Genomic DNA, 21,768 nt, shown 5'->3' with positions numbered 1-21,768 from the left:
CCTTAGGTATCTTCAGATAGACCCATTGTCCCACATCTAGAGTCCTTGGAGATCTCTTTTGATTAGCATAAGTAGTGACTCGATCACGAGCCGTTCTTATACTATCCTTAGCCAATTCGAGCATTTCTTGCATGTCATACAGGAAATCACGAGCTTGGCGTTCCTTGACTTTCTCTCTAGGCCAATAGCAATTGGGGATTTAGGCTCAAATCCATACATCAATATGAATGGGCTAAATCCAGTAGCAGAATGCTTGCTACTATTATAGGCAAACTCTAACTGTAGAGGATACCTTTCCCAGTAAGACTGCCTATGAGAGACATAGGCTCTCAACATGTCCTCTAACGTTTGATTCATCCTCTCAGTTTGTCCGTCGGACTCAAGATGGTCAGAAGAACACATACTCAACTTCGTTTGAAGATGAGCAAACACATCTCGCCAAAATCGGCCAGTGAACTTAGTATCTAGATCATTGACGATATCTTCTGGCAAACCATATAGCTTATAAAGTTGATCGACAAATAAAACTGCCAACTCATGGCTTTTTACTTTCGACTTCGTTGGTATAAACTTCGCCATTTTTGTGAGTCTATCCACCACAACCCAAATAGTGTCATTGCCCCGACTAGTATTTGGCAAACCAACGATAAAGTCCATGGAAATACTTTGCCACTTGGCATCTGGGATTTTCAATGGATGTAGCAGGCAAGCTTTCCTAAGGCGCTCTACCTTATTGACTTGACACTGAGCGCATCTCTTCACATAGCTCTCTATATAAGAGCGCATCCTTGGCCAATAGAAATATCGCTTGACCAAAGCCAAAGTTCTCTGGATGCCTGGGTGCCCAATGCTAGGAACATCGTGGCATTCGCACAAAATCCTTTGTCGAACCTCATCGATTTCCGGCACGCAGACTTTTCCATTTCTGAACAATAGTCCACCTTTAATGGAATATTGTCGCTGTCTCATGTCTCCAGCACGACTCACTTGGGTCTTCGGACCACCCAAGCCTGTATGTGAGTCATGCCCCGCTTCAACCTCGTTCTATATCTTGCCAAAATGGCCATCGGAATGACATAGCCCTCGGAGAGAGATAGAAATCCGTCGAGATTTCAGCCATAGACAAGGCATTGACCTCAGGAATCCTGCTGAGCGCATCGACAACTTGATTGCTGGATCCTTTTCTATAATGGATCTCAAAGTCAAACTCTTGCATAAGCTCAACCCATCTAGCCTTCCGGCCTCTGAGATTACCCTGATCACAGATATAGCGCAAGGAGTGATGATCTGTTCATGCAACAAACGTAGAGCCATACAAGTAGTGACGCCATTTCCTCAAGGCGTGGACTACGACGTAAAGCTCCTTTTCATACGTTGGATAACGCATCTCAGCGTTAGAAAGCTTCTTACTTTCAAATGCAACAGGACATCCATCCTGGTATAATACCGCGCCAATGGCATAATCACTAGCATGCTTTCAACCACAAACGGTTTGCTAGGATCCACAACGTGCAATATTGGCGCAGTAGTCACCAAGTGCTTTAGTGTCCGAAAGCTCTCGTCGAGACGCTCATTCGAGACAACAAGGGGATTACCTTTACGCTGAGGACCCGAAGTCTTTGGCCCTTTCACCCCTTCTTTTAGAAGTTGCGTAAGCGGAGTAGCAACTTCAGAGTAATGCTTCATAAACTTGCGAAAGAATCCAGTAAAGCCTGAAAAGGTCTTTACTTGGCGTACATTCGTCAGAATGGGCCAATTTCGCACTTTATCCAACTTTTCAGGGTCAACTCGAATTCCATCGCGAGTAATGATGTGACCCAAGTACAGAAGCTCTTTCCTAAAGAATTCACACTTAGAAGCCTTAGCGTAAAGCTTCTCAGTTCTCGGTACTTCGAGAACAGTGCATATATGCACCAGGTGCTCAGACAAACTTCGTCTGTAGATCAAGATATCATCGAGAAATACAACAAAGAAATTGCCTAAAAATGGTCTTAGCAGATCATTCATCATCTGCTGGAACGTAGCTAGAGCATTGGTCAAACCAAAAGGCAAGACCAAAAATTCGTAGTGACCATAACGCGTATGGAAGCCTGTCTTAGGAATATCTTTTAGTTTGATCCGTTTTTGATGATAGCTTGATCGCAGGTCTATCTTCGTAAAATACAACGCTCCATGGAGCCGATCTATCGGATCGTCCATGCGCGGGAGTGGATACTTGTTCTTGACAGTGAGCTTGTTCAACCCCTTGTAATCCACGTAGAAGCGCATAGTGTTATCCTTCTTTCGAGAAAGTAACACTGGCGCTCCCCACAGGGACTGACTTGGTTGAACAAAACCCCTGTCGAGATAATCTTTCAGCTGCTGTTGAATCTCGTCCTCTTCGGTTTTACTAAACCGATAGGGTTGCTTTGAGAGGGGCTGGCTACCAGCCACCAACTCAATGCCATGATCTTCTTCTCTCGAAGGCAGCAAGTGAGACCAACCAGTGGCAATTCCATTTTTGTTTATTTTCTCTTTCTTTGGGGAATTTCGTTTGTTTTACCTTTTGGAAACACCCCTCTGGAAATCTAACTGCCCTGCATTGCATAGCCAGTGTGGAATTGTTTAGAGAGAGTCCAGGCCTGAGGGCTAAAGAGCACTAAGGCTGGACAAGGACTATGGTTAGCCAAAGTGGGGTCATTGGCCAGCCAAAGCGGAATCCTTTGCTATATAGGCTACATTTCAGTTTTGGGTGTGGCTGCAGTGTACAAAGAGGGTCAGATGACCTAGAAGAATGTAATGGTAGAAACTCATAAATTTTTGGGATTGCTATTTTTGGACAACAAAATGTCTTCGCGTCATTACGTGCAGTTTGACATGGGGATCATTTTGTTACTCTGTGGCCAAGTCAACAGAGGCTGCAGGTGAGATATTTTTAGACCCGAGGGTCTAAAGCGGGAAAATGCACAAATGAGTGACACTTGGCACTCTGAGGCCAGTTTACTACTTAAAGAGAAGGCAAAAACGTGATTTTCAGCTGTGAGCTCGTTTTTGAGTGCTGTCACAGGTGGGAGAGCTTCAATGGAGTGCTGGCTTACCCTCTATGTACAGTGAGGTGCAGGATGTCATGACCTGCACACCTCTCATTGCTCTCTCTCTCTCCCCTATTCTTTATGGTTATGCCCCTCTAGTGGGCTCATCAGATTGACCAATGTACAGTTATGTGGGTTCATGCGCGATTGCCGAGGCAAGAGCCTCTTGCACAGGTACTGGATTAGCTAGCGGCTAATCCCCCGCAGGTACAGGTGATTCGGAGAGGTTTCACGTGTGAAATCTCGTCTGATTCAAAGGGCAAGTAGCCCTATAGGTGCGGGAGCTCGAGGACTTGCTACGGATACGACCGGCACGCGAAACGGAGCCGGAAACAGTGAATTACAGCCTGCTGTGTATTTTTGCAGGTTTAGGGTTTCGGCCCTAAACGGACCCTAATACCCCCAGGAGGTTCGGGGACGCGAGGGGACCGGTGATCTGACGCATTTTCAGGGCAGAAAACAGAGAATTCAGTGCTGTAGATTCTCGCCAGGTTTTGCAAAGTGTCCATATGCGTCGGGAAAGTCATCTAATGCGTGGGGATACTGACTGTGAAGGGTCGTAGTACAGCTATGTTGCCGAAATCGGGCCAGAACAGAAGAAATTTAGCCCAGATTGTGCGGGGCAGCTTGTAGGGAACCACAGCTTTTATTCCCTCTTTTGAAGAATAAAGAAATACCGAAAGGGGCGTCCTATTTAGGGGCCAATCTGGTGTCTGACTCGCATATAGATGCATTCTAGCATCTGTATCCCATTCCCCTCTCTTGTGTCATTATAGCACAGGTAGAATAGACGACTAATAATGGGTGAAAGCTAAATCAAGGTTTGAAGTAAAGTCTACCGCCCTTTTTGAAGTTAACAGGCCGGTTACATGGTTCCATCGACGGGATTAAATCACTTTTTCCTAAAAAAGTGAGCCTTGGTCAGTTTGGGTTAAAGACAGAGAGAGTTTGGGATGACCTTGAAAACACAGAGAGTTTGAAAGTAGATCGAGTGGATTTACAAGTGAGAAAGGGTACAGGTGAGAAAGGCTACGAGTCTTTCTTTGGATTTACAGGTGAGAAAGGCTACGAGAGTCTTTCTTTGGATACAGGTGAGAAAGGCTACGAGTCTTTCTTTGGATACAGGATGGATGGCAACAAGGAAGAGGGTTCCTCTTTAGAGGATAGACAGCCTATTCCAACTGCACATGAAATTGGCGAGAGTTCAGGCCAAGCAGAGAAAGCTTTGCAGGTTGTTACTGCTGTGACCATGTTCAAGCAATTGATGGAGAATCCAAGATTTATGGAGTTCATATAATCTTCATCAATAGCACATCAAGTTCAAGGCAGCTTTGGCATGCCAGGAACAATGTTTAGGGATATGCAAGGCATGTTGCCCAGCCCCATGTATGCAAACATTGGTTTGCACCCAAGATTTCAGGGCACACAAGGTCAGTTTGGGGTGTCACAAGGCAACTTGGGTATGGCTGGTTTTTCAATCCCATAAGTGAATTTGACACCTGAACATCAACATGTTACTGGCCAGGGAGTACAGATGGCTCCCACATGTGTACCCATTATGCAAACTGTCTCTTTTGACAATTTGGAGTCAATGGATAAGCTAAAACCATACAAAGAAGATGATCAGTGAGTCCATTGACACATTCAATGGCTTTGATGAGAGGACAAAGGTTTTCTCTTTTCTCGAACAATTTGACAAAGCATTTGTTGGAAGGAGCATTTAAAGTCCGGAAAACTGCCACTTTTCTGAAAAAAAATGCAAGTCAGTGGTGGAATACACTGTTGTTACAAGGACAGACTCCTTCCACTGGGAATGATTTCATACAGGTACCGTTTTAGCTAAAGGCTAATTCAAAACAGGTACAAGATGATTTAACAAGATTTCTTGCGAGAAATCTCGTGTAAATCAAAGGGCAAGTAGTCCTACTGATGCAGAAGATCAAAGGCTACGGATTGGTGCGATTGGCACGCAAAACAGAGCCCGAAAGAAGAAAATACAGCTTGCTGTATTTTCTTCAGATTTAGGGTTTTGACCCCATTTGATGCCTTTTTGTCCCAAGAGCTTCGGGGAAGCTAGAGGACAGTACTACAAGTGATCTGGAGCATTTTAGGAGCTAAAAATAGAGAATTTAGCGTGCTGAATTTCCAGGAAAGGTTTGCAAAAGTGCTCTATTATGCGTGGATAATCACTTGGATATGTGGATTGTTGGTTGTGAAGGTTTCTACCACAGTTATGCTACCAAAATTGGGTGGAAAAGAGCCCAATAAAAGTGACAGCATAAGGGTAGATCATAGGTTAATCTCCAAAGATCAAGATGAGGAGCAGAGAAAGATTGTTTTCGATGCTCAGTATGCAAATCAGTGATATTGCATAAAGGCTGAAATTGCCTGAGAGTTGGAAGATTCACAATGTATTTCACGTGAGTCTTCTCAGACCCTATGTGGGTGATGTGCTGGAAGATATGCCAGCTGAAGATAATCACTTGGATATGTGGATTGTTGGTTGTGAAGGTTTCTACCACAATTATGCTACCAAAATTGGGTGAAAAAGAGCCCAATAAAAGTGACAGCATAAGGGTAGATCACAGGTTAATCTCCAAAAATCAAGATGAGGAGCAGAGAAAGATTGTTTTCGATGCTCAGTATGCAAATCAGTGATATTGCATAAAGGCTGAAATTGCCTGAGAGTTGGAAGATTCACAATGCGTTTCACGTGAGTCTTCTCAGACCCTATGTGGGTGATGTGCCAAAAGATATGCCAACTGAAGATCAGCCGGAAGTCGAGGAACTTGACGAGATCTTGGTCCCGGAACAGATTTTGGCACATAAAGAAAGAAAAGAAAAGGCAAGGTTGCAAGGTGCTGTTTGGTAAAGCTATTCACCTTTGGATGTCAAGTGGATGGAAAAAAGTGAACTTGCAGGGTCACTAAAAGTATGGGAACTTAAAACCTTGGTTTGCAACCTACCTTGACCCCTTGAGATTCAGAGCTACATGGATTGTCAGTGTGACAATGGCTTCTGAAAGAAATGATGTACATGTTACTTACAGTGAGCTCAAATGAAGTGCATGTTACATAAATGTTAGAGCTGTACAGATTGTCAGTTTGGCAATTGCTCTTATGGAATGTCCAAAAGTTTGCTTAGTGCTATAGAAGTGAGTATTTCTTGTCAGTTTGTCAAGGATATAGTATTTGCTTCTATTAAAGGATACATGTGTAATTGCATTCTTAAACTGTCGGTTTGGGTATGCTCGAAAGTGTTACTGGATCCAACGTGTACTAAAAGACAGTGACAAAATGTGACGCTTCCATTTTATCATTGGAAAGTTACGGACTCAAAGCAATGGCAGAGTGTGACGCTTCCACTATGTCATTGGGATAGGGTTCACACGCAGGCAATACATGTGTCGACGAGGTGTTGAATACACCGGGGTTGACAATGAGCATGTATGTGTCGTGCATGTGTCGACAGGTGTTGAATACACCCGAGTGTTGACTGTAAGCATGTACGACATAGGTGCAAACGAGGACGTTTGAGATTTCAAGAGGGGGGTATGTCACTAGCCAGTGGCAATTCCATTTTTGTTTGTTTTCTCTTTCTTTGGGGAATTTCGTTTGTTTAACCTTTTGGAAACACCCCTCTGGAAATCTAACTGCCCTGCATTGCATAGCCAGTGTGGAATTGTTCAGAGAGAGTCCAGGCCTGAGGGCTAAAGAGCACTAAGGTTGGACAAGGACTATGGTTAGCCAAAGTGGGGTCATTGGCCAGCCAAAGCGGAATCCTTTGCTACATAGGCTACATTTCAGTTCTGGGTGTGGCTGCAGTGTACAAAGAGGGTCAGATGACCTAGAAGAATGTAATGGTAGAAACTCCTAAATTTTAGGGACTGCTATTTTTGGACGGCAAAATGTCTTCGCGTCATTACGTGCAGTTTGACATGGGGATCATTTTGTTACTCTGTGGCCAAGTCAACAGAGGCTGCAGGTGAGATATTTTTAGACCCGAGGATCTAAAGCGGGAAAATGCACAAATGAGTGACACTTGGCACTCTGAGGCCAGTTTACTACTTAAAGAGAAGGCAAAAACGTGATTTTCAGCTGTGAGCTCGTTTTTGAGTGCTGTCACAGGTGGGAGAGCTTCAATGGAGTGCTGGCTTACTCTCTATGTACAGTGAGGTGCAGGATATCATGACCTGCACACCTCTCATTGCTCTCTCTCTCCCCTATTCTATATGGTTATGCCCCTCTAGTGGGCTCATCAGATTGACCAATGTACAGTTATGTGGGTTCATGCGTGATTGCTGAGGCAAGAGCCTCTTTCACAGGTACTGGATTAGCTAGGGGCTAATCCCTCGCAGGTACAGGTGATTCGGAGAGGTTTCACATGCGAAATCTCGTCCGATTCAAAGGGCAAGTAGCCCTACATGTGCGGGAGCTCGAGGACTTGCTATAGATGTGACCGGCGTCGGATTCAAAGGGCAAGTAGCCCTACAGGTGCGGGAGCTCGAGGACTTGCTATGGATGTGACCGGCATGCGAAAGGGAGCCCGAAACAGTGAATTACAGCCTGCTGTGTATTTTTGCAGGTTTAGGGTTTCGGCCCTAAACGGACCCTAATACCCCCAGGAGGTTCGGGGACGCGAGGGGACCGCTGTATAGGTGATCTGGCGCATTTTCAGGGCAGAAAACAGAGAATTAAGTGTGCTGCAGATTCTCGCCAGGTTTTGCAAAGTGTCCGTATGCGTCGGGAAAGTCATCTAATGCGTGGGGATACTGACTGTGAAGGGTCCTAGTATAGTTATGTTGCCGAAATCGGGCCAGAACAGAAGAAATTCAGCCCAGATTGTGCAGGGCAGCTTGTAGGGAACCACAGCTTTTATTCCCTCTTTTAAAGAATAAAGAAATACCGAAAGGGGCGCCTATTTAGGGGCCAATCTGGTGTGTGACTCGCATACAGATGCATTCTAGCATTTGTATCCCATTCCCCTCTCTTGTGTCATTATAGCACAGGTAGAATAGACGACTAATAATGGGTGAAAGCTAAATCAAGGTTTGAAGTAAAGTCTATTGCCCTTTTTGAAGTTAACAGGCCGGTTACATGGTTCCAACGTCTTCAAAAGGCTAAAATGACCTATGAGACCAAAATGATACAATCCTGGTGGATCTAGTACAATGTTTGGATACAAAATAAATTGAAGTACAATAAAAGCTAAAATATACATCGGTGCCCGAGGATGTCCGGCGGTGTCCGAGGATGTACTACGTGGAGAGAGAGAGAGAGAGAGAGAGAGAGAGAGAGAGAGAGAGAGGAGAGGCTGGGTCATTAAGCAGAATCTGCTTTTGACTGGCAATCCCTTGTTTTCACTCGATATTTTTTTTTTTCGATGATCCCTGTTTTTTCTTGTTGGCGCATTTGTCACATCAGAGGGTGTAGCTTAATAATGACTCTTTTGTTTTTTATAGAAGCTAATTGATAGTCATTTTACAAAATCAACATAGCGTGCATCTAGTAGTTAGAGGATTCACTTTTGTATGTGCACTTTGAACATGATATATTCAAAAAACCTTGGTGTGGTGTAGAATTGAACATTGCTTCTTTAGTGTACTTGGAACTTTTACATTAAATATGCTCTTTGTATGCTATGATCCTATAGATGTCTACAAATTAGCATGTAAATAACTTTCAAAGTTACTTTTATTCCTAGCATTCAGTTTTTGGAAAGGGCTATCCTCCACAAACCTTAAACATTTAAACCTATTTTGTTCTTTGGTGTTTTATGTTGTCTCTCTTTAGGTTATCTAGATTGCGGAGGCATGGTTAGCAATCTCACAAACAATAGAGCCTGCAATGTCCTTGATGTAATTGGTGAGATTCTTTTTTTCTCATCACGATATAATTTTAACTCATATCCTTCTTTTGAACTCTTATTATACTCATGTCGTTGTAGTCCTTTCACAATCGTTGAGGTGAATCATCAATATGATAGTTTTGTGTGTCTAAGTTGAATAATCAAGGAACAAGATAGGATTGCTCAAGAGACGAGGCTAGCTTTGAAAGACTTAGGCTTTACATTAGGGTTTGATCTAATGTGTTTGTGCAATGCTTTCATGTGTGATTTACTACTTAGCCTAGGTATCGACGAATGTAGTCATGTTGTTGAATTCATTTTTCCATAGGGTTGTCAATCGAATTCACAGAGAAAAAATGGCAAGGGCTTGTACCCTAACATATAACAATGGGTGCCCTTGGTTATGTGATTCTTATAACCGAATACGAAGATATGGCCATGTTTGTGAAGGTTTGTCCAACGGCTATCATAGACAGTTTCTTTGATGGCAGAGACCCAACTAATAATAGAGCACCCTTTTGCCTTCTTTTTCGAGTCTTTTGATCTTTTAATAAGCCACCTCTCACCTTCTTTAGCCAATTTCAGCATGCATGCTGCAAAGGACGCCCCTCCTGAAGCCTAGGATGTCTCATAGCCTAGTGCTGGCCCTACAAACTAGCTGACCACGTTGCTGGATCCCAAGCGAAGAACATGTCTAGGAGGATGGAAGCCATCACATGAAGAATCTTGAACCAAACCATTGTGCTTGCTGGCATTCCCATAAGCAATGATGATGCCCACATCCAACACTAACTAGACTGCACGGCTTGCTCTCCGTGTGCAGCTAGCCACTAGAAAACAGTAATCCCGTGAGCATGGTGACCAAGCTAGAGTCACGAATAGAAATCAGATAGAAAATTGCCAATAATGCCATAACGTTGCCAATGTTGCACAGCCTTTAAAATAGCCTCCTGCCTAGTAGTAGACACCAATATACGGAGATCAAGTTGAACAATATACTAAAAGAAAGGAACTCTATAATGGCCTTGGGGCCCGGTTGGGGGGGATGGGGGGTTTCCACAGCCACTGCCAAGGGTCCCACTGTACTACACAAGATCGTGCACCAAAAGGCCACAATTTCAAGCCTCCTCAAGTGCTGGGTCGAAATCCACCAACGTTTTGCTGTTACAGGAGCTCGCATCCTCTGGAAAGTGCACTTTGAGACCAAGGCAGACTTGCACTCATGTGAGAGAGATGCCCCTCTTTTTGGCCTCAAATAAAAAGCACATCCCCTCTTCCGTACATGATCTGACTGCCACGTAGTCAGACCTCCCCCCATGAGGCCCAATCTAGCACTCTGTATACTCTCTGACAGGCTACAAAACTGAATCCACTCTCCATAGCTAGTGGTGGGGATGAGGGGGTTTGGTAGCAGCCCTTGCAGCTGCCAAGCATGTCCATGATTCTTGTATATCAAGGGATTTCATATCAATGGATGACTAAGTCTCTCCTCGATACAAGAGAGCTGTGAGAGCCAAGATGCACCCAGGCCCATAGAATGTTCGCAGCAAATCTGTCCTCCAATCCTTAGCTAAGCCTGATTTTGCACATCTTTGGGCGACCTGCTAGGGGAAAACCAGCTTGAAATCCTAGCGAAATGAAGCTTCTTCCGGTTCACCTCTTGGAGAGGAGTCCGCGAACAATGAGTTTTCCTTGTAGTGCCCAACTCTGAATGTAACAGACTTGGACACTCCAAGTCAAGAATCAACCGCGACAGCACCAAATAACCACTTCAAAACAATTCACAGATCACAATAGATTTGCACTGGCCCGGCGGAGTTTTGTGCCTAGAGATATTGGCCCCAAAGACTGGTGCCCCTTTCAGTATTTCTTTTTGTATTAATTGATCATCAAAGTACAAGAGAGCGGTTAGGGTTTCACTCTCAGACTTTGCGTCCAGATGCTCTGAGAAGTGAGGCCCTCACCACTAATTTAAAGGTTACAAGGGATGCCCAAAAGCAGAGCCCCAAAAGCTTTTAAAATAAAAAGCAGTAGTCCTCTCTCTCTCTTTAGAGAGTCTTTTCTTTTTTTATATAAAAAAAAAGCAAAATTGGCGTCGCTCATCATTTTCTAATTTTTTTTTTTCCTAGTCTCCGCGATTTTCGGAAATTAGGGTTTTTGGCAAAAATCAGGGTTTGCAGGAATTTTAGGGTTTCTGGCAGAAATTAGGGTTTTTGCTGTCCGGCACGTCATCACTTTGTGACACTGAAAGTAGGGTTGATGAGCCCTAGTTGTGAATTGTGACGGGTTTAGGGTTAGGGTTTGTGCATCGGGTGAGAGACACAACCAACCACTTTCTCTGTCCTGGAGTCGCAAATTCTTTCTCTAGAAAGGTGGTCCATGCTAAACTCTTGGGCAAAGTCAGAATCCTCCTTAGCCGTGCAATGAATCAGAAAAGATTTCTCTTCTATCTAGAGATTTCTTATTTTGTCTTTCTAGAACCAAATTAATTTTTATCTTTAATGTTTGCTCTCTCTCTCTCTCTCTCTCTCTCTCTCTCTCTCTCTCTCTCTCTCTCGTGCAAGCGAAAGTGCGCCAGTGTGCCGTTCCTTCACTTAACTCTTGCTCACGGGTATCGTTAGCAAGGTCTAGCAGCTCTATGAGCCATTCAATCTCACTACGGTTGCACGGAGTATCTTTCGAGCCTTAGTTTTTTGCAAGCACAAGTGTGCTTCTTGCCCAAGAAGCTCATGAAGATGATCACTGAATCCAAGAAAACGGTGGATAGAAAACTCAACGCCACTAACTGAGAGCTCATCGCGCGGATTGCCAAGCTCGAGGCCAAGGTGGAGGCATGGAAGAAGGAAAGAGCCATCATGAAAGACGAGATTGATCTCCTCAAGGGAGAGGTCGTGCCCTTGTGGGATCAACCACCAAGGGAGGAAGGGGAATTAATGGAGTCAACACACATACCATCATGGAAGAATTGACTTAAGTAAAGGGAAGGCGTTATGCAAGAAACTTGGCTAAAAGGAGGATCCTGCCCCCCCCCCCCCATCTAGCAAGGCTTCGAGATCCACAATGAAGAAGAGGGCTCTCATCCTACAATTCAACAATGAGATAGAGCGGGCAGCTTATATGTGGATGTGGAAGAGGGTTATCCTACGCACACTAGTCGAGGATCCCATATTCCTAGATGATGATCCCACACGGTTGCGGATAGAGCATAGATGGTCATGCATGCTAGGAGTCCTATAGGCCCATAAAGAGGGCAAGAGAGCTATCTACAAGGATGGATGGGTCATCATTGATGGCCACCACATGGAATAGCGGACTACTCTAGTGGAGAGCTTTTAGTGGTAGTTAGCATATACTACACGTTGTTGGGGGCATTTTGAAAAATCCTGCCTTTTGTATATGGTGCATGGTCTCTATTTTCATAGGTTTGGAAACTCTTTTTCATGCATTTGTAGATGGAAGGCAAGCCGTTCCATCTATACTAGCGAGTTGGTTAGTTTTGGGTGTTCTACCTTGGGTTGTTTTGGTATTGCACTTTGTACATATGTGACTTTTTGACACAAGTAATGGGGGTAGCTTATTATGAGATTTTTTTAGCTTTTGGGTCATTGTGCCTCCTTGCTTTTGGATGTAAACTTTTGCTCTTGACTTTCTCTATGAAAGCCTGTTGTGCATTCCAGTTTTCCACATGTGGTGCATATAGCTGAAATTTGGTGTCTTTAGAACTTCTATGGTATAAAATGTAGAGGCTTGAGAGTACAGTACCCGTTTTGGAGTTATGGTTTAGAAGATACAATCTATTTCCTGCAGGTATAGGATGTGGCAACCCGTAGGCTGTTGATGTAGAGTAAGTTGTGAAATTTAACACGTTTTGTGGGTATTTACACTTTGAAAATTGTGGTTTTATAGAAGCAATTGGCGAAGGGAGAATCGATTCTCCTCAAGTGCAGTGGTTGGCGTGTGCTGTATTGCTGGGAAGTGCTTCTTAATTTCCATGGTGGTCTTTTGGGTGGGCGTGTGCTTGTAAATTCCGAGGGGATCACTTTCCTTTGAGTTATGGTTTTGTGGGAGTTATTTTGATATGGTTTGTGGTACTAAATTTGAGTATTGAGCATTATTGGGAGACATTGCTATAAAGGTGTCCCTTGTTCTTGTTGGCCCAATATTGTTTTGGTACCCGCCACCGACAAGTGACCTTTATGTTGTAAAAAGCAGTTACAAGATGATGCTTAAAAGATTTCAAGAGTTAGAGGACTTCATCAAAGTTCGTGAGCAAGTGTTTGAAGATCGTGATGTAAGGGATGATAGGACAAAGAGATTCTTGTTTGCAGGTGCTTGTAGGTATAAGAAGTTTCAAGTTATGAGTGGTGAGAGAGGTTGTGTGGGATGGATGTTACAAAAATTTGGAACAATTGGGAAAAGATAAGAGATGCTTTGTTTACGTTTAGTAAGAGGCTTGTGGTAGGTAATTGTATGGCTTTGGACAAATATGACAGGTTCTAGAATGAGGATGATCTACTTGACATGGCAGCGAGTACACATCGTTTCGGTTTGAGGATTGTGGATTTGACATTCAAGGTTGAAGAAGCATATACAGTTAATGACGTTGATCACAAGAAGAAATACATGGTCCAAAAGGAAGAGCATGTGGATTTGATGGACGATGCAAAGAAAGATGAACCATGTTATGACATTTTAAATGCTGAAAATGTACCCTCTTTGGTGGTTTCAACCATAGAGACACATGTCAATGTTGTTGACATTATTCTTAAAGGTATGAGTGTAGCTTCTCAAGGATACATGTTTGATGGTAGAGGAAATTATGTAGATGATAAAATGCGTGAAGAAAGGATCTTCGTAGTTGGTTGAAGAGAATGTGGTTTCTCTTCTTGACAAGCATGTCAACGAAGACCTTGTGGTTGATAAGCACTTGGAAGAGAAGGGATTTGATGTGGAAGAGGACATGCATGAAGAGGATGCCTAAAAAATGGGTTTGCATTGCCATCTGGTTCATGGTGATGGTGAATATACATGCTTTCAAGAGGTTAAAAGGGAAAAAAATGCCAAGGATGACGTGATTGATATTGTTGTAGTTGGCATGGTTGCAGCTAGACTGGTAGTGTAGCTAGTGGCATGGGCTCTTACATGAGAAGATGGTTGGCATATGCTCTTTCTGTATAGAGCTTTGGGATTGATTTCAGCCTTCTTTTACTGGTTATATGTCTCAAAATCAGCATTTGATGGTCAATATCATGTTCTTAGATTTTGGAGAATGTGCAATCAAAGTCTATATTTGGTTCTTGCGACACGGGATGCCATGTACAATTGTATATGAAGCAGCAAATGGTTGAGGTTAAGCAAGAAAAACCCTCGGTAGCTTGGTTTTAGAAATTTCATGATGGGTTTTCATGTTATGTTGAGGCATGTAATGACCTTGCATGCTGCTTAAAGTTTTCATGTAGTACCATGTTTTCTATGCATGATATATCGATCTTGTTATGCGTATTGGTACCTTCTTGTTATGATGCAAATTATGTGAAGCGACTTGTATAGACCAAATGCGTTTCTCACATGGTCATAACCAATGGGATCTTGGTAGATAGTGGAAATCACTTTTCATTGCTTGATGCTCAGCAGACTTGGGAGTTTAGCAAGCTATGTTGGGCGCATTTTGGAAAACCCTATCTTTTGTATATGGTGTATATATGTGCACTTTTTTTGAGTGATTCCATGGTGGATGGTCTCTATTTTGATAGGTTTGGAATTTCTTTTGTCATGCATTTGTACATGCAAGGCAAGCCGTTCCATCTATACAAGCATTCTACCTTGGGTTTTTTTATAGCACAGAGGGAATTTGCATCCAAAATCATGAAGGACATAACGACCCAAAACATGATTTTTTTTGATAATAAGCAACACTTATTATCGAAATAGTCACTTATGTACACGTGCAACACCGGCAGCTTGTTGTTCGTTCCAATTTTGCACATAGTGGTGCATAGATTTGAAATTCGTATCTTAGAAAATTTCGTTGCAAAAAATGTAGAGAATTTTTGAGGCTTGAAACCACCCCTTTTGGAGTTGAGCTTTAGAAGATACAATGTATTTCCTGCAAGATATTGGATATGGCAACCTGTTTGATGTAGAGTAAATTGTGAAAGCTTATAGATTTTGTGGCGTATGTACACTTTGTAATTGTGGTTTAATAGAAGAAATTGGTGAAGGGAGAATCTATTGTCTTCAAGTGCATTGGTTGGCGCGTGTTGTAATGCCAAGGTAGGTGCTTCCTAGTATCCTTGCTTGTAAATTTTGAGTTGTGGTTATTTTGATATGGTTTGTGATGTTAAAGTTGTGTATTGAGCATTATTGGGAGACATTGCTGTAGAGGTACCCCTTGTTCTTGTTTGCACAATAACGTCAAGGCAGATCGAGAGGGTCTAGTGGAGTGGCATTACCTTTTCAACAAGAGCTGTAGGGACAACTTAAGAGTGGTGGCTCACGACCCAGAGGCTAGATACGTATGGATCAGTATACAACTCACATAGGATAGGGTCATCTACATTACCTTTTGTTACTTTTTCCCATCTAGCTCCTCTTATGCCATATAGAGGAGGATCCACGTGAGGAGGAGGAGATGGGAGTATCATCGTATACATGCCTATTAGAGGTTATCTACATTATTTACATTGGGAGAGGTTTTCCTCAAGGGAGACTTCAAAGCCCGCACACAAAGCCACAAGTGTGAGATGAATGATTATGAGGATGCAAAGTTGCTACACGTATTAGAACCAGCAGAGATGGGGACAACCCACACGTTGGAGCAGACATGCGTCACTATGGGGATCACATACTGGAGCTAGGATCACGTCACTCTCTGACGGGATGACAAAGTGGCCTGATTCAAGAGGGTTGACATGCTCCCACATACAAGACATACACGGACAGGAGGCATGGTGGTGGATTACCTTATGGGGTCATTAGAAGCATGATACCTAGCTAGCTCATTCTCTATTCCACCACCCCCCATCGGCACAGATCGTACATACTTGGCTTTCTCACATTAAGTAAACCAACAACAATCAACAAAACAAGTACAAACAACCTTAGCACAAGGAAATAGCACCTCCGACTCCACCATCATCAATGTCCATGCGAACATTGCTTGTCGCTTCATCGTGTCTAAGTTGATTGGTGCATCCATGTAATTCATTATTATCATCATCGAAAGCACCTGGGGAAGTTGGAGCAACCATGGGGTAGCACTTGCACTAGAGATAATTGATTACTTACTGAAACAATGGCCTCGATTAACAACCATGTTAGCATGTAGGAGAACCATACAATGGTACAAGAAGGACATTGAAGCTCTCCAACCAAATCAATGCCCTAATTTGCAAAGAACTTGTCCACGTACTTTTGCTTTGTATCTTCAAACAACCTCAAACCCTCCCTCTCCCCCTCTCTCTCTTGCACGCGCACGAAAATCTTACATAAATTGTATACCACATTTTCTCAACATCCCTTCTACAACCATTCTTTTCTTAAAAACTGCAGAAAAAAATCTATTTCTTTCTCTTTTCCTCTGTCTCTCTCTCCACAAATTTTGAAAATGAAGTGCTTTTTCTTTTTATGTCTTTATCCTAAAGAGTGACCACGTAACAAAAAACAAAAACTTATGCAAGACACAAGAAATTGCTGCAATGAAAAGCAATGAGCGAAGCTGCTCAAATTTCACTCGCTCTTCACATGCAGTCTTCAAAACAAATAGTTACAAGGGTGTAGAAGGCACACAAAGTAACATGCCAATGAGAACACTTGCACGGATGTTGCTCAAATAGTGCAAGAGCATCCTTCCAAAGATGATGCCTGTTGCGTCAACAAGAGGAGATCTAAGAGGCTGTACCTTTCAAGTTGTTTCTCTTCCGCGTGACCATGTGATCAACAACCAGTGATGACCTACTTCTCTCAATGATACCCTAGTCCCCCCCCCCCCTCTCTCTCTCTCTCAAACTACCACGACACATAACTTCTCTTCTTCTTGGTCTCTCCCTCAACCCACCAAGTATACATGCAAGCTACAATCCATAGCTACATGGAGCGTCTAACTCAGTGAGAAATAATTGCTTCTCTCTCTCTCTCTCTCTCTCTCTCCACTGTTTTTAGGGGTTTTGCCACCTTTTTTTTTTTGCTTTTTTAAGGTTTCGCCATTATATTTTGGAGTTTTTTTTTGGGTTTAGACAGCGTTTGTTGTTGTCTTTTAGGGTTTTCTTGTTTCTTTTGCTATTTTTAGGGTGTCTCTCTCTCTCTCTCTCTCTCTCTCTCTCTCTCTCTCTCTCTCTCAACCGGGAAAGGAGAATGTCTTTCCCACTCACACCAATGGCTAGCAAGGCGAAATTTGCGTTCACGAACAAGTGCATTTGAACATTGGATGTAGAAATGAAAGTTTGGAGGAAGGAGATGGAAGAAGAATGGAGAGAAGAAAGAATAGGTTTTCTTCATGTGAAGGAGGAGAGGGAGAGAAGATGGAAAGAGGAGAAAGAAAGTCTCCAAGAGATAATCTCTCTTCTAGAAGGCACTATTGCTACTCTTATGAAAAAAGAAGAGGAGGAGATACTCACCGACAAGAAAGCCATCAAAGAAGCAATCACTAAAGAGATGGCAAGAAGCATTGAGAAGGAGCTTTATGCGTAGAAGAACGGATGGGTCGAAGCTATCAAGAAGAACTTCAAGTAAGAGGCAAGAGAGGAGGCCGAGAAATGGATTAAAGTGGCCAAGAAAGAGAAGATGCGTACGCCCCAGGGGTTGTTAGAGATTGTTAACTCCACCATTGGGGTGAAACAAGGCTGCCCATTGGCATGTCTGTGGATGAGGCTTGAGACGATACAACGAGGTGATGAGCGCGCGGCGGTGTGTGCAAGTGATAGAGCACGCGAAGATGTGCAGGCCTTGAGGCTTGAAGCGGAGGCACTGTGCTGCAGAAGGGAAGCGCTATCAGAACGAAGAGGGAGAGAGAGAGAGCTCACGTTTTTGGGGAAAACTCAATAAGTGAGTTTTGGGTTTTCCCACTTTTATTATAAGTGATCTTTAAAAAATGTGTCTGCTACTCTTATGAAAAAAGAAGAGGAGGAGATACTCACCGACAAGAAAGCCATCAAAGAAGCAATCACTAAAGAGATGGCAAGAAGCATTGAGAAGGAGCTTTATGCGTAGAAGAACGGATGGGTCGAAGCTATCAAGAAGAACTTCAAGTAAGAGGCAAGAGAGGAGGCCGAGAAATGGATTAAAGTGGCCAAGAAAGAGAAGATGCGTACGCCCCAGGGGTTGTTAGAGATTGTTAACTCCACCATTGGGGTGAAACAAGGCTGCCCATTGGCATGTCTGTGGATGAGGCTTGAGACGATACAACGAGGTGATGAGCGCGCGGCGGTGTGTGCAAGTGATAGAGCACGCGAAGATGTGCAGGCCTTGAGGCTTGAAGCGGAGGCACTGTGCTGCAGAAGGGAAGCGCTATCAGAACGAAGAGGGAGAGAGAGAGAGCTCACGTTTTTGGGGAAAACTCAATAAGTGAGTTTTGGGTTTTCCCACTTTTATTATAAGTGATCTTTAAAAAATGTGTCTAGGTTCAATATGAACCTGAACAAAGTATAAAAATGTACAAAAAGGGGTTATTTAGGCCTTTAACCCAATAACCTCCCACTTAAAGGCATAAATGACGCCTTTAAGTTCACCAACTCCCACCAGCTGTATGCAATGCTCATGTTGAGCCTTAGCAACACTCTTGGTGAGAACATCTGCAAGGTTATCCTGTGTATGGATCTTAGTCAAGCTGACTAGACCATCCTCCAATACCTGTCTTATGAAGTGGTACCGCGTATCTGTGTTTGGTACGCGCATGAAACATGGCATTTTTGGCTAAATAGACAGCACTCTGGCTATCACAACCCAACACGGGTGTATGAGCAGACATGCCAAGTTCTTTTGTAAGTCTGCCTAACCAAATGGCCTCGTTTGAAGCCTCTGTGGCTGAAATATATTCAGCCTCAGTAGTACTCAATGCCACAATTTTCTGTAACCTAGAACACCAAGAGACTGCACACCAGCAATGGCAAATACATATCCACTGGTAGATTTCCTGGTATCCATGTCACCTGCCATGTCTGCATCACAATATCCCTGCAACTTTAAGTCACTTTTGCCATAACAGATACACTTTGATTGTGTACCTTTCAAATATCTCAGAATGCATTTGACAACTTCCCAATGCGCTTTGCCAGGATTCGACATGTATCGACTAACAACTCCCACTGCATAAGCAATGTCAGGAATGAGTGGCAACCATAGCATACATAAGAGAACCATAAGCTGATGCATAAGGGATTCCCTTCATTGCTTTCAATGTCACCTCATCCTTTGGGCAATTTGCTTTGCTAAGCTTAGTGTATGGAGGTAAAGGTACTCCAAGAGGCTTAGCATCAGCCATATTAAATGTGTCAAGTACTTTTGCAATGTACCTTTCTTGAGATAAAAACAACAATTTCAGCTTTCTATCTCTATTAATACGCATGCCCAAAATATGCTCTGCATCACCCAAATCCTTCATAGCAAATGTTGAATTTAGCTTACTGTTCAGAGCATCAAGACTAGTCTTATGTTTCCCGGCAAGCAGCATGTCATCAACATAGAGAACAAGTATGATGGGACTACCATCTTCATCCCTTTTGGTATACAAACAATGATCTGCATGGCTGCGTTTAAAGCCTTGAGACAGCATAAAAGTGTCAAACTTCTTATACCACTGCCGTGATGATTGTCTCAAACCATACAGAGCCCTTTTCAGTTTGCATACAAGCTCCTCACGTGTAGGAACTACAAAACCTTCAGGTTGTTTCATGTATATGTCCTCTTCAATGTCACCGTGCAAAAACGCTGTCTTTACATCCATTTGATTCAATTCCAAATCAAGCACCGCAACAAGAGCAAAAAGGACACGTAAAGTTGTAAGCTTTACAATGGGAGAAAAGATTTCTTGAAAATCAATTCCTTCTTTCTGTGCATATCCTTTTGCAACCAATCTTGCCGTGTATTTGGGTTTTTCATCCACAATCTTAATCTTGTATACCCATTTGTTAGGAAGAGCCTTTCTCCCTTTAGGCAATGACACAAGATCCCAAGTATCATTTGCATACAAGGATTTCATTTCCTCTTGCATTGCAAGCTCCCACTTAATGTTGGACTCACATGTCTTTGCCTCTTTATACGTAAGAGGCTCTCCCTCATCTGTCAACATAATGTAATGCAAAGAGGGATCGTATCTACTCACAGTCCGTCTTGGACAAGTAGACCGCCTCACCCAATGATCCACATTATCCGGTAATGGGTCTACATCAAGTGGCATAATAAAATCATCAACAATGGGCTGCTGTACATCATTTTCAGCACCATTTTCAGCACCATTTTTAGCATTGTTTCGTGGCTGAAAATGCCCTTCAGGAGCCTCAATTTGATGTCCAACATCATATGGCTCAAACACCACTGGATCATCTACATTTTCAGCCATATGTGGTGCATCCTGAGGGTCAAGAATAGGCCTAACAGGTGGCTGGTCATGCTGAAATTTGACCTTTTTATGGTCATGCTTTGAGGCACAATTGTTTTGAAGAAGCCTTGCCTCATTAAAAACAACATCCCGGTTGCGTACAACCCTTTTGAGATGAGGTAACCAAATCGTGTAACCCATTTCGCCTTCTTCACCATATCCCATGAAAAGGCCTTTAATGGATTTGACATCTAGTTTACTCCTCAACTCGGGTTTGACATGCACAAAAGCCTCGCAACCAAAAATGCGTAAGTGATCATATGAAGCAGGCTTGCCATACCAAACCTCTTCAGGGATGTCACCTTTCAAAGACATGTGAGGAGATCGATTGCATATATGCATTGGAGTTTTCAAAGCTTCTCCCCAAAATCCATGAGAGAGATTAGTTGTGGACAGCATGCATCTCACCCTCTCACAAAGTGTCCTATTGAATCTTTCAGCCACACCATTAGAAGAGGTGTATGGCACAGTAAGCTCCCTCTCAATGCCCAAATTTTCACAAAATTTGTTCAATTCCTCACTTGTGAACTCCCTCCTATTGTCTGTACGCAAGCATTTTAGCTTTCTACTTGTTTGGGTGGTCACAAATGCATGAAATCTCTTAAACGCAGCAAAGGCTTCATCCTTAGATTTAAGCAAATAAACCCAAATTTTCCTAGAATGATCATTAACAAAGGAGACAAAATAACATGCACCTCCCATAGACTTAGTAGGCATGCTACATACATCAGAATGTACAAGATCAAGTACACAAGATTTACGAGAGACACCAGAGTAATAAGAACGCTTTACTTGCTTGCCATATTGACATTCATTACAAAAGTCAAGCTTTATGCCTTTAGCATCAAGCTTGTTCAAAGTACAAAGCTTAGAAAGGCACTTTTGGCTCATATGGCCAAGCCTCTTGTGCCACAACTCCATGTGAGAGTTAATTTAAGCCAATGCAATAAACTTGCTCAACACGGCCTTTCCATGCATGTAGTAAAGTGTCCCTTTCTTTGTGCCCTTTACAATTAGCCTTGAGCCTTTAGTCATTTTCCATGATGCTCTCTCAAACAAGATGCTGTAACCATGCATATCCATCTGACCAACAGAAAGCAGACTCTTCTTGATCCCCGACACATATCTAACATCATGCAAAACAAGCTCATTCGTGCCATCTATGGAGAGATACCCTCAATGAAACATGCATGATTGTTTCCAATGTATACATGGCCACGCTTGCCTGCATCATAAGTAGCGAAACACTCCTTGATA

The 21,768-nt window shown here is 43.0% G+C and overlaps 1 protein-coding gene across 8 annotated transcripts in view; it reads left to right on the top strand.

Moving 5' to 3' along the window:
- The window catches only part of LOC147438492 (uncharacterized), a 250,201-nt gene that overhangs the window by 17,986 nt on the left and 210,447 nt on the right, over window positions 1–21,768 (top strand). For 6 of the 8 annotated variants that reach the window (XR_015184499.1, XM_086484591.1, XM_086484590.1 and 3 more), the window contains exon 2: window positions 8,864–8,935. The exons of the other annotated variants lie outside the window; for them this stretch is intronic. Coding sequence is in view for 5 of the 6 variants with exons in the window: in XM_086484591.1 (XP_086340717.1) it covers window positions 8,884–8,935 (52 nt within the window). In the remaining variant the exon portion in view is untranslated. The remainder of the gene's footprint in view (window positions 1–8,863; window positions 8,936–21,768) is intronic. 8 annotated transcript variants of the gene reach the window in all.

Source organism: Adiantum capillus-veneris, chromosome 16 (genome assembly GCF_014529385.1).
Source record: "Adiantum capillus-veneris isolate H3 chromosome 16, ASM1452938v2, whole genome shotgun sequence".
NCBI lineage: Eukaryota > Viridiplantae > Streptophyta > Polypodiopsida > Polypodiales > Pteridaceae > Adiantum > Adiantum capillus-veneris.
This window is presented reverse-complemented; position numbering and strand designations above follow the sequence as displayed.